At 37.4% G+C, this 13,938-nt stretch overlaps 1 protein-coding gene across 4 annotated transcripts in view; it reads left to right on the top strand.

Moving 5' to 3' along the window:
* KPNA5 (karyopherin subunit alpha 5) overlaps positions 1-13,938 on the top strand; it is a 29,418-nt gene that overhangs the window by 5,845 nt on the left and 9,635 nt on the right. For 3 of the 4 annotated variants that reach the window (XR_012638818.1, XM_074948288.1, XM_074948287.1), the window contains exons 6-12: positions 1,201-1,332; positions 2,446-2,534; positions 4,470-4,569; positions 6,362-6,525; positions 8,066-8,144; positions 10,938-11,063; positions 13,024-13,151. Coding sequence is in view for 3 of the 4 variants with exons in the window: in XM_074948288.1 (XP_074804389.1) it covers positions 1,201-1,332; positions 2,446-2,534; positions 4,470-4,569; positions 6,362-6,525; positions 8,066-8,144; positions 10,938-11,063; positions 13,024-13,151 (818 nt within the window). In the remaining variant the exon portion in view is untranslated. Of the gene's footprint in view, positions 1-1,200; positions 1,333-2,445; positions 2,535-4,469; positions 4,570-6,361; positions 6,530-8,065; positions 8,145-10,937; positions 11,064-13,023; positions 13,152-13,938 lie in introns of those variants that run through there. The other variant, XM_074948289.1, reaches the window with a different exon arrangement.

A 13,938-nucleotide genomic window follows, 5' to 3' on the forward strand; every position in this document is an offset into this window, starting at 1 on the left:
AATGGCATTCAGTTCAAGAGAGCCCTCAAACTGGAATATCCAAGGCATTGAGATAGATGTGTAAGCAAGCTGTCACAGCATCTGCCCACACTGTCTGATTTGAAAATGTTTTTGTGAACATCAACTTCATTCACAAATCTTGTAAAAGAAAATTAGGAAAACCTTGTAAATCAAAAAATTTCTTTGACCCTTCCAGAAAATCTTTCAACAAACAATAAGAATACACCTAGTTCCGCCCAACACTTCTTGCCACATGGAAAGCCAGACTAAGGGCATGTCTACACTACAGAATTAAGTCAACTTAAGATAGGTCAACCTACAGCCACCGCAGTAATCGGCTCTTCGTGTCTGCGCTATGCTTGTCAATCGGCGGTGCGTATCCTCACCTGGAGCGCTTACGCTGACTTAAGTGGGGCATTGTGGGGGGCTTAGGCTGTCAAAGACAGCAACAGGCGATGTAAGCAATGCAGTGTGTATGAGGATGCTGTGTTGACCTAACTATATTGACCTAAGCACTGTGCCTCTCACGGATGTGGAGTTATTTGGTTGGTGTAGCGGGCAAGTTAAATCAGTGGGAGGAACATTGTAGCATAGACACATACACAGGTCAACATAAGCTTCAGTATGTCAACCTAACTCTGTAGCATAGACCAGGCCTAAGGCTTTATCTAACCAAGAAAATAGCACCAGAATTAATTTTAAGTTAAACTTGGTTTAAACTGAAATTAGTGTCCATTCAGGGGTTTGCATCAGTAGAACTAAATAGGTTTAAAATAACACCTTCAGTTAAATCAGTGCAACTTTCTTGTGTAGTCAAAACTTAAGAGCTTGTCTACACATGGAGTTGTTACTAATTAACTCCATGTATGGACAGTCTTATTCCAGAATAGGATTGTCCACGCATGGAATTAAATTGGGAACAGTGAATCAAGAATAACTCCGTGTATAGAAAAGCCCTAATAATGTAATCAAGCCAACAACTTCCTTTACTAAGATGCTTAATAGGTATTAGATTATTTAGTTAATGCCAGTGACTTTCTTCTTTGTAAAAGCATAGTAATGGAGAGATTTATTTTAGTATCAAAGAAGAAAAATCTAAGTGGATAATCTGATAAAAATTCCAAATACGTAAAATCTGTTCTGTTTAATATGTGTTTGATTTCCCATGAATGACTTCTGTTTGTCTTTCTCCTTCAACAGTTTGAAGCAGCTTGGGCTTTGACAAATATAGCATCTGGAACTTTCCTACACACCAAAGTAGTAATTGAGACTGGAGCTGTTCCAGTTTTTATTAAATTGCTTAATTCAGAACATGAAGATGTACAGGAGCAGGTACATATTTGTGTTTTTGTAATTTCTAAATAACTGTCCTTTTCCTGTTTACTCTGTGTATGGTTTAAAAAGTTTCGAGTGGTAGAATTTGTGTACTAGTTTATTATGACTACAAAAATAAGGCTCCACACAGTGTGCTCCTTTTTTTCCGTCTCTCAAATGTCTGCCTTTTTTCTGTGCTGCCCCTTACGCTTCCTCTTTGCCAGCTTACCTCTTTTATCTTTGTTTCCTCCTAAAAACTCATTTTCTGTTTGCAAGAAACGAGGGGATCAAAAGGCATAGCAATAGAGAAGATAAAATAGCTTCACCACTAAGATATCCATATACTTTCTTGAGTTACCACATGATCTTGTTGTTTCCCTTATCTTTCCTCTTAATTTCTTCCCTCTGCCCCACGGTGTATCTTACTGAACTTAGGGTGTGGCATTTCAGAGCAGGGACTGCCATTTACTTGTTTGTAAAATGCCTAGCTCATTTTGGAGTGACTGAAAAATAAGCAATAATAGTTCCTGATCTAACACATCCTTTGTAATGACTCTATTTTAAATAGCTGTTTGCAATTGAGTTGCTTAGCCAAAGGGAACTTTATCCTTAATTGCATATATAGAGAGAGAGAGAGAGAGAGCGCCCTGCAAATTCGCTGATATCCATTTTATGTGCACGGATGCGGATATCTGCGGATCATTTTTGTAAATCGGGGATCTGATGCGGATACAAAATTTTTATCGTTGCAGAGAAAATGCAGATATCTTTTTTTTGGTGGAAGCATATTCACATTATAAAGTACCATTCATTACGGATATAATTATTCAAGTATTTGACTTTTTTGTACAAATATATGGCCTTTATAAAGCTTGGCTAAAAGGCTGGCAAACCCTTTCTTGGGTAGGATGTAACTTAATCAAGTATACAAGTTTGATTTGTGAAAGCCGCACAATGAGAGGATTTTCTTTTCTGGAATGTTCAGGTAATTATAATCATGAGCTGTTTTGACTCCATCATAGGAATTTGTCATGGGAGGAATACATGATGTATAGTCTACACTATAATATTATTTTAGATAAACTTTTATTGTGTTTATATTAGCTTACTTTAGCACTTTGCTTTCTAAAGGCAGTGTGGGCTCTTGGTAATATTGCTGGTGACAACGCAGAATGCAGAGACTTTGTCTTAAACTGTGGAATACTCCCACCACTCTTGGAGTAAGTATTTAGGCTAATATTGTAAGTAAAACATACAGTTCTAGAGAATGGGAACCATACACTACAAGTTATTGTGTGTATGTGTATACATTTAAAAAAAAACTGTACATAGGCTTTTTTATAGGAAATATTTGAATGTCATTTTTGCTTTACTAGCTCTTAGACCGGGGTAAGCAACCTATGGCACGCGTGCCAAAGGCGGCACACGAGCTGATTTTCAGTGGCACTCTCACTGCCTGGGTCCTGGTCACCAGTCTGGGGGGCTCTGCGTTTTAATTTAATTTTAAATGAAGCTTCTTAAACATTTTTAAAACCTTATTTACTTTACATACAACAATAGTTTAGTTATATATTATAGGCTTATAGAAAGAGACCTTCTAAAAACGTTAAAATGTATTCCTGGCACGCAAACCCTTAAATTAGAGTGAATAAATGAAGACTCGGCACACCACTTCTGAAAGGTTGCTGACCCCTGTCTTAGACCAATAACACCAAAAATAAAAAGAACTATATCGGTTCTAACACTTGGAATATCTGGGCTTAATTTGTTTGGATTTTGTAATTGATTTACGGGTGGCATGGTATGGTATTGCCACTCTTACTTCTGCGCTGCTGTTGTAAGGGCGCTGCTTTCAGAGCTGAGTGCCTCGCCAACAGCCGCCACTCTCTGGCTGCCCATCGCTGAAGGCACTGCAGAAATAAGGGTGGCAATATTGCAACCCTTCCCTCCCCCCCCCCCCCCATCTTACAACCCCCGTGCAACTCCCTTTTGGGTCAGGACCCCCAATTTGAGAAATGCTGGTCTCCTCTGTGAAATCTGAATAGTATGGAGTAAAAGCACACAAGACCAGATTTCACAGTCCATGAAACGTTTTTCACGGTCGTGAATTTGGTAGGATCCTACATGTAACTCCTTAAATATATCCATACATAAATCTTGTGATTATGATGACTGGTGAGCTACTGCCTCTCAGTAGAGACATCGTATGCCACCCTTAAGTTCTTACTATGAATATATGCAACATAGGAGGTCCCTGTAAAACTGTGCCCCCTGCCAGTAGGCACCAAGAGGTTCCTGGGTGACAGAGTTATTCAGGAATAGCTGTTTGTGCCTTAAATTTGTACGCTACTTTGGTCCAAATAAACTTTCAAGTGTAGAGGAGCTCTAAAGATTTTTTTAAAATAAATAACCTCAGCGCTTTACAAACAACTTGAAAATGTCAAACACAGAACAATGTGTCTATCCATTCCTTCGCAGTTTTTGCAGCCCAAATAATGCAGCATTGTTTACCATTTTCAAACTTAAATCCTTAAAAAGTAAATTTAGATTTAAAAAATTCTTCTAGTAACATAGCCAGCAATCTTTTTAAAAATAGCTTAGTCCAAATGCGTTCCTTTTAAATGAAAATACCTATGTTAATAATAAGAAAAGGAGTACTTGTGGCACCTTAGAGACTCTAAGGTGCCACAAGTACTCCTTTTCTTTTTGCGAATACAGACTAACACAGCTGTTACTCTGAAACCTATGTTAATAAGGAAGGTTCCCACTTGCTGTTCCTGGCTCCTCCTTTTACTGGCTGCTATATTGCATTACAAGAAACTCAATTAATTACTTTCCTAATATTTTTCATGTAAGCAGTTGCTGTACTTGCCACCGCAATGTTATGTGATTGTGAATGAGGGGAGAGGTAGCTATACAATAGTGTAAGGGAAAGTGTCTCTTGTGAACCACGTACTCTATTAAACTGGTCTGTGCCATGAGAATATTTCAGAACAGGCAAAAAATCAGTGTTTGCAAGAGGAAAGGAATTAAACTAGTGCAGGGAGATAGGAATTATTTCTAGACTTCTGACAATATTAAGAATCCTAGGAAAACAAGGGAATACCACTCCTTGGTAATGAATGTAATGTGATATTTGTTCTCTTGCTTGGCAGATTGTTATCAAATTCAAATAGACTTACAACAACTAGAAATGCAGTCTGGGCTCTCTCAAACCTCTGTAGAGGCAAGAATCCACCTCCAGACTTTAGTAAGGTATGTAAGGAATCAAAATATTTCACTTTTAAGGAACTTACAAAATGTGAAGGGGCACTATCCTTGTAATGGGGTGTTCTAACACAGAGAAGAATCTTCTTGTAGTCAACCCAGTCAGTCTCCGGGATAAAGAATTTTTTGTTATGAGAAGACGTGTTTGCTGTAGATCCATATGATCTATTCTCATTCTGAGGTAAATTAAGTCTTCACTAATAAATAGTCGCCATTTTGTGTGACACAACAGAAAATGTAGATGTTACCATATTATATGCAGAGCTTTGTGCGTTTCTGCTGACCTTAATGCTAGTGCGAAGGATATTGATTCATTCACTATCTGAAAACCAAACCGAATCCAGTGTGTCTAAATAAATTTTTAGTCTCTAAGGTGCCACAAGTACTCCTTTTCTTTTTGCGAATACAGACTAACACGGCTGCTACTCTGAAACCTAAATAAACTATGTTAATCTTTTTTGATGCTTTCTATAAACAAGAGAATAAACTATTAAAGTAGTTGAAAAGTGTCACTTAACTTTTCATCAGCTTGGTCTGCAGTATCTTGCTAGGAAACAAGGTTCTTGTATTTTGCTATAGCTCTTCAGCAGAATAGTATTAATGTGGTGATGTTTTAACTTTGAAAAAGCAATCCATCTTTGTAATGTAAATATTTGTAAATCTGGAACATTTTTGTATCATTATCCTAAAGCTTTTAAATAGTTTATTTAATTGAAGTAAATCGGGTATTCTGGAAGAGGGCAGGGGAGTGAGGTCAGGACTCCTGAATTTTAGTCTCATTTCTGCCATTGGCTTTTGTGACTTGGGTAAGTGAATTGATCAGCCTCTCTCAATTTTCCCTTCAGCAAAACTTCTCCTAGAATATGAGATTGATTGATTGATTTATTAATTTGCTACTTTAATTTTATTCTTGTGGGGGGATGTTAACAAAATGGTGAGTAGTTTCCCCATCTTGCTGTTCTAGTTTATAAACTGCTGCCTTCAAGAATAGCCCTTTCTGGTAGTGTGGAACAAGGATGCTCTTTGCTACTTACATATTCCCTTCTCTGGGCAACTGCTACTCGGAGTAGTTCCTTTGCCTTTCACAGTAGCAGCACTAAAGGAGGTAGAGGAAGCAGAATTGTGTAGCAACTGTCAGCTGAAGAGAAAAGGACTCTTAATCCCTGCAAAGAACCCAGTATTCCCAACACTGACGTTTGAGGGGAAAACTGAGGGGTGAGGTGGGGCTAAAACTGGCAGCTTCATCAGACAAACTGCTGTCCACATAGAGGTGATAGGAAGAGGTTGGGTTCCAAGCTCTGCCCAGAGAGACTGCAAGTGAATGGGAACTGAGATTAGAAGGAATTTGCCTAGTTTGGCTCTGTAAAACTCAGTAGTATATGGGCAGCTGAAAAACGTATGATCCCTTTTCGTAAAGTGATTATAATAATGTAATTCCTTCAAGTGGGTAGGCTGAAAAGCAAACCTTACTTGATAAATTCTGAAACACACAATAAATCCTTTCCTTTTCATGTAAAGACTAGCATTACTGCATGGTTGCAATGTCTTTGTAGCAGACTGTGTGATAAAGTAAAGGTAATTCCTGCAGGGTTTTGATTTGGGCTATCAATCATCCTTAGCCTCGACCATGAAACAATCCATTCTGAGATTGTAAGCCAACACTACTCACCATACGGTGCATGTAACTTAATTCACATTTTTCTATTAGCACATGAAAAAACAAATTTAAAACAAAAAATAGAGGAAACATCTAATCATGTATAATTTTTTTTTAACCTAGGTTGCTCCTTGCTTAAATGTTTTATCAAGACTGTTGTTTAACAGTGACCCAGATGTATTAGCAGATGCTTGTTGGGCCCTCTCTTACCTTTCAGATGGACCCAATGATAAAATCCAAGCGGTTATTGATTCTGGAGTCTGTCGAAGATTGGTGGAACTTCTTATGTAAGTACCTTTAGTCAGATCTCTATTTTAGGGTGTTGCCAACATGAACATGGGCTCAAACTGTGGACCTACAGTACTGATGGGCTGTCCTCCAGGGCAGGGGTTCTCAACCAGGGAAATGCAGAGATCTTCCAGGGGGTACATCAACTCATCTAGATATTGTATTTGCCTAGTTTTACAACAGGCTACATAAAAAGCACTGACAAAGTCAGTACAAACTAAAATTTCATACAGACGGTGACTTGTTTATACTACTCTATATACTGTACATTGAAATATAAGTACAATATTTATATTCCAATTGATTTATTTTATAATTATATGATAAACATGAGAAAGTAAGCTATTTTTTCAGTAATATTGTGCTGTGACACTTTGTCCAAGTAGTTTTTAAGGGAGGTGAAACTTCAGGTATACAAGACAAATCAGACTCTTGAAAGGGGTACACTAGTCTGGAAAGGTTGAGAGCCACTATTCTAGGGTTACTCCATTTTTTTCAGTCCTCTCTTATGGCCCATGTAAAGTGCCCCTCCCTTTGGCGGAGGAGGACTGTAAAGCGCTTCAGTCTGAAGCCTTTCAGTGCTGCTTCTGGCTTGGTCAGCTCCTTGAATTTTTTTCCTAGTTTGCTAGTGAAAGATGCTTCATCCACAGCACTTCTAACCTGGAAAGCAAGGGATTGTGCTTGAGACACAAACTGGCCTGAAAACTTCAGTTTTTGAGTTTTGTTGTATTTGTTTTCTTGCTGGTAATATTAAACTTAAGGGGTCCCCTAGCAGAAACATAGACAGTTAATGGGTGCATAAGTCCCAGAAACAGTTTTGTGCTATTTTCACATTTTCCCAGTTTACTAGGTGGACATTTCATAAACTGCTAAGAGGAGGAGGAAAAACAAAAAAACACTCTGCACTATGAGTCTGCAGAATAGCAGAGTATGGATCCCTGAGCTGCTCAGTCAGCACTGCTCCCTATGAATAGATGGCTAGGATAGTTTTAGGGAGAGAGTGTTAGACGTGTTTTTTTTTTTTTCTTTTCTTTCATGGTTGGTGAAGGACAGTTCAGTAGACTCTTGTCCTAATTGATAATTGTGGGGGTGTCTCCATGTTACTGATTTGTGAGAAAGGAATGGAGTCTGCCTCCCAAAAAACTAGTTGGAGGAAGGGAAATATCTTCAGTTTCACTGCCTCTCTTTTTAGGCTGGATGGCTACTTCAGGAATTTTGCTCACTGGATTACGTCATTCCCAAAGGCCCAGTTATTCTGTGAAATTCAGGCAGGGTGAAGTCATTCACGTCCTTGATTTGTAGACATGGCTTTCTCTGTGACAGACAATCACTGTTGCAACTTCGAAAGGGAAATCCCTAGTCAGCTGGACTTAAGAGCTATGGGGGAGAATTTGGCCAAACAGTGGAAGATTGCAAGAAATGGCTTTCTGTTGTCATGGCCATAAGTTTAAATCCTATCAGAAGCCTAAAACCCTCCAACTGTAGTTATTGTATAAAGTTTGGCAGCCTCAAGCAGTTTAACATTTGTACTGTCTCTAGGCATAATGATTACAAGGTGGTGTCTCCTGCATTAAGAGCAGTTGGAAATATTGTGACCGGTGATGATATTCAAACACAGGTAAGACCAACTTTTAACTTGAGAAATATAGCTAATTTGGAAAAGCATATAGAATATTTTTGGTGTAGGAATGAATTGTGCTATTTAGGGAACTGATTAAGGCTGTTAGTTTTATTCACATATTTGTCTAGCAACAGGTGTTCAGATACCGTAGTGAAAGGGGCCATATAAGAATTTAGACACATTCTGTAGTACCAGTCTGACAAGATATTAATAATTTTGGCCAATGACTTCTACGTGTAATTGCTGTGAGGATAAGGTTAATTTAGTCATTCCAGTTCTATGGGAAAAATACTGCATTACATTTTTGAATTTTACTCTTTTGTTCTTCCCAGATATTAACATAATACATTTTCAGTAATTATTAACAGGAGTCAACTATATAATAACCGACTTGGACAAAGTGTCTTTAGTAGCCATTCTAGTTGCTTTTTTAGACACATGCGAACTGATTCAAAACTTCCTCTCTTTCTCCATAAAAACTTCAGTCATACAGAAGTATCAAAGTGGACTGTAATTAATTTCTACTTCGGTATGAACCTTATAAATCACAAGCAATAGATGAATGTTTTTTATATTAACCAGTACGTATAGAATGGCTTTAGTTTCCTGTATGGGAACTGTACTCCATTCTTGTATTTATCGGTTGCAGTTAGGTGGTACGTTAATTATTTGTCCATGAACCTGTGGTCCCACTTGTCCTCACGTGACAAATCTTTAGGAAACCTTGTACATTGAATTTGAGGCTGTGCAGATAAAGACAGTCCCTGCTTTAAATAGCTAGTAAATAGCTTACTATCTAAAAGACTTAGAGAAGAGGGGGTTGATTTAAATAGTTATGTGATTTTTATTGGGCCTCACAGAAGTAAATTTTTAAAACTTTTAAAAATTTCTAATGCACTATGGATTAAGAGCATTGCATGTGTAAAGGTAGCGTGGAAGAAGGCATGAAAAAGGGAGAGGTAATATAAAATGAAGTTTGGGATGTAGACTGCAGCAGAATGGTGCAGGCATTCGGTGGTTGTACAAAGTGCTTAAATTTGATACTGAGGACAAGAAAGAGCTGGTGGAGAGATTTGACACGAGGTCAGTAAACGGACTGGCTAGAAATAGAATTTTGATTACTGCAGTTGTGGACTCACAAAAGGGAAACAGTATAGGTTTAGAGGATGCTAGAGTGCAGGAGATTACTATAATCAAGACTGGAGATGTGTATGCCCTGGACAAAACTTTAAGCATTTGGAATAGAAAGGAAGGCTGATACTTTCTAAAATGTTGTATAGAAAGTGTCGGGATTTTGTGGCAGCCTGGATGTGTGAAAAGAAAGGGGAGGAGTCAAATGACTTAAGGTAAAGGCCTGAGAGATGGATATATTGTCAAAAGTAGTAGAAGGAGGAAGAAAGGGGAGGCTTAGAAGGAAAAACAAGAAACTGTCAAAATTGAATTGATGGTACTGCATAGGTCAGGTGTGAAGAGTGATACATATAAAAAAAGATATATTGGAAAAGGTTCAGAAAAGGGCAACAAAAATGATTAGGTGTATAGAACGGCTTCTGTATTAGGAGAGATTAAAAAAGACTGGGACTTTTCAGCTTGGAAAAGAGGCGACTAAGGGGGATATGATAGAGGTCTATAAAATCATGAATGGTATAGAGAAAGTAAATAAGTGTTATTTACTCCTCCTCATAATACAAGGACAAGGGGCCACCAAATGAAATTAATAGGGAGCAGGTTTAAAACAAACACAAAGTATTTTTTCACGCAAAGCACTGTCAACCTCTGGAACCCCTTGCCAGAGGATGTTGTGAAGGCCAGTACTATAACGGCGTTCAAAAGGGAGCTAGATAGATTCATGGAAGATAGGTCTATCAATAGCTGTTAGCCAGGATGGGCAGGAATGGTGTCCCTAACCTCTCTTTGCCAGAAGCTGTGATTGGGTGACAGGACATGTATCACTTGATGATAACCTGTCTGTTCATTCGCTTTGGGGCACCTGCCATTGGCCACTGTCAGAGGACAGGATACTGGGCTTGATGGACCTTTGGTCTGACCCAGTGTGGCCATTCGTAACGTTCTTATGATTTTGAGTCGCCATCATATAGATATTGAATCTGTGGAGTACATTCCTTCACCAAAGGATAAGTAAAAGAGAAGACCAAGCAGAGGGAAATGCACACACAAGACTGGAGGGAAAGATAAATTGCTAAGAGACTGAAGCAGCAGTTTGCCACAGAAGGAGAATCAGGACGGGATAAGGCCACAAAAGTTGAGGAGAATGGTTCTGTAGGAGTTTCATTTGCATAACTGAGTGCAGAGTATGGCCCATAATAGTTAGTTAGTTGTGCGTTGACCATTATTATGGGGGGGGGAATGATCCCGCCATTATTTCTCCCCCCCCCCTTTTTTTTTGTCATTGGCATGTGCATTTATTTGGTTTTTGGATCTAGCTTCAGTAACTTTAGTGTAAAGTAGGCATACAGTTGCCCACCTTAGTATACAAATTGTTAAATAACTTGTGGTCCAACTGCTCCTTTTCCCCCCCTCTCCATAACAACTTTCCTGTTTTGGCCTAATCAACTGCACCTCTCCCCAAATCACCAAATTGTCTGTTTCTCTTTCTGTGTCACTATGCTGCCATTTAAACACCTTCATTTTGGAATGCAGTATTTGATAGATGTAAAGTATTAAAGTATATTCTTATAAAGCCTGTCTGTCTTGAATTCCGCTGTCAACTGTGAACTGTACCTTTTTATGTTGTACAGGCAGAAATTTTCAACTTTCAAATTATTTTAGGTAATTCTAAATTGCTCTGCATTACCCTGTCTCCTTCATTTGCTGAGTAGTCCTAAGGAATCCATTCGAAAAGAAGCATGCTGGACTGTTTCTAATATTACTGCAGGAAACAGAGCTCAGATTCAGGTAATGAAATGTTAGTAATATAACCATCTTCTTCTGAACTAGCACTTAGTGCTTTTCTCTTGGAAGGAAAAATGTGTGTAACATATTTTACCCTTCCATTTTGATTTTCGTTCTAGTTGGAGTTTTATATTTGTTTTTTCCAGCTTTTGGAGTGCTTATTAGAAATTCTAATCTAAGTTTACAACTAATTATATAAAAATAAAACTACGTGAATATCTGCATTTTTTTTTTTTTGTGCTAAAGAGGCAGATTCCTGTTTTGACTTTTTAAAGGGACTGACAACTAGTTAATGATGATAAAGTGAATTGAAGATTTAAAAGATGTAAAGTTCTAAGTATTATTGTTTGTAAAGAATATTTACGTGCAAGTGCTTGCTTACAATGTTTTAAATGACCGGTGCTTAAAAATGTTTATGGAGCTTTGCAAAAAAATATACAAAGTGTATATTACAGAATGGATTTGGAGAAGGGAAATCTTCTGGGGATGTACAGGATCTTTATAGGCAACATTCAGAATTATATACTGGGTGTGTTCCTAGTTATTGAAAAGCAAATTGAATTGAAATGCTATTTCTGTATTAAAAGGAAATGATTAAATTCGACAAACATTAAAGATACAAAGGATGCAGAAAATATTTTTTCAGCAGTATTAATACAACAGTTGCTGTTTTTCCCAAGTTACTGTGTATCAACTGATACATGTTAAAATAGCTTGATGTGGCAGACAGTGCATTATAGGATGTAGATAATTCACTTCAGTGAGAGACTTAAATTTAACTTCATTTAAATCAAAATTTTCTGTGGGAAGATGTCTCTTTTGATATTTTTTTTCTTCTTTTTGGCACAATCAAAAACAGTTTTGTTGTTTCAAGTAGATTGTGATTCAAAACAACATTTTTAATATAAACCTTATTGATTTGAAATTTCTGGGGTTTTGTTGTTTTGTGAAGTGTTTCAGTATTTTTACTTCCTGTTTTGCTTTGATATGGAAATTAATTTCAAAAACTCAAAATTCCCCACTGGGAAATGGAATTTTTTTCCTAGCAGCTCTAGTTCTCGCTATGAAAAAGCCTGGTAATTACAGATTAAGATATTGCAATTTTAGTGTAACTTCAAAAAACAGTTTGAACAGTATGCAGTGCAATCTTTACTAACTTGCAAACCTGTGAAAGACTTGTTTTTCTTATTTTGCACTATGGTAATCAGCCTGGTATATATTTGCATGTTTTTAATCCCCCAGACATCTAGCCTAAGTGTTCAGATAGTATTATGACAATACACCATTTTAAATTGTCAAATTTTCATTTACAACTTACAGTCAACATTCCTTCAATGGCTTTCTGTAATTATTTGAGTGGCCCTAATGTGGGGACTGAGTGTAGTTGTGCATATCCTAAGGTTTTTTGTTTTTTAAATACTGGTATTCCATTTGTAGAAATTGCTTTTGAGGAGAACACAAGCCCTTTTTGTCACAAAAGTTCTCCCAGTCTGGGTGAGGCTAACTGATTTTATTAAAAGTTTTTTAATTTCAAATCGCAATCCTAGATTTTCAGCAACTTTGTCAGGACTGTATCAGGATCTTAAATATGTTGACCCAATCTAAATATCCTTATTCAAAAGGTAATATTCTTTGTACTATAACTTTTGAGATTCTCATCATGAGGCAAATCTATAAGTAAAATATTCTTTAGAAAGATACTTTGTGACCTTCCTGAATATAAACTAGTGTGCACTGGAATCTTCACAAGTTAATAGACAATTGCTGATTGGTACACTCTTAAAGAATGAATAGCTTTAACAAATAATTTCAAAATAAACAAGAATTGGTTGACACATTCTACCGAATCATGGTATTCTCTATTCTGGAAACACCTTTAATGTTTTTTCTCGATTTATATTAACTTGGTTGTTTTTGTTACCATTTAAAGCCTATTGTATAATGTCACTGTTTCTTGTTTTAGGCTGTTATAGATGCAAATATTTTTCCAATATTGATTGACATTCTTCAGAAAGCTGAATTTCGCACCAGAAAAGAAGCAGCATGGGGCATCACTAATGCAACATCAGGAGGTACTCCTGAACAGATAAGGTAATGAATTAGAAGTTTGATTCAGAGGAGAATTAGTATGTGAAATTCACTTAGTATTCATCTGAAAATAACCTAATGAATTGAGACACAGGTATTTTGCCACTTATGTTTCTCTTTGACCTTAAAGAGAAAATTCTTAGTCCCATAATTGGATTCTAGCAAAATTCACAACAAATTCCTAAAAACAAAGCTGTTTTCTTGGAACTAGTTGTCTTTATACAGTGATTTTTTTGTATTGCAACTTAGAAAATGGGTTGTATAAAGTATGTGTGAAGTTTTGGGGATCACCCAGACCAGTACAGGGCTCTGTCACCTCCTGCCCTGTAACCTGGGGTGCCTTTATGCTGAGCAGCTTTGGTTCAGACGCCTGACACCAGTAGCCTGCCCACAAGCACAAGATCTCACCCTGGCTTCCACCACTTAGTTATTCCTTGCAGGGTGACACTAACATCCCTTCCAGTCTCAAATCTCCCCAGATCTGTCTCAGAGTTCTTTGGTACCAGCCATTTGTACTCTTCCTCACTGTTTCATCAGTGACGCCAATCCCCCAGACATATCTTACTTTAGTTCACACACTCAACATAGTTTACACACACTTTTACTTGGGGTAAAAGTAAAAGAAATACCTAATAGAGAGAGAAAATTACAGTTTCAAGGATAAAATAGTTAGGAATAGGAAACATGTACAAGTTACACAGAAAGTAAACATAAAGATACAACCTCAGGCTTTAGACTTGCAAATTAGATTCCCTTTTCTAATACAAATTACCTGTTGCCTCTGAACAGT

The sequence above is a fragment of the Natator depressus genome, chromosome 3, assembly GCF_965152275.1.
Source record: "Natator depressus isolate rNatDep1 chromosome 3, rNatDep2.hap1, whole genome shotgun sequence".
NCBI classification, from domain to species: Eukaryota; Metazoa; Chordata; order Testudines; family Cheloniidae; genus Natator; species Natator depressus.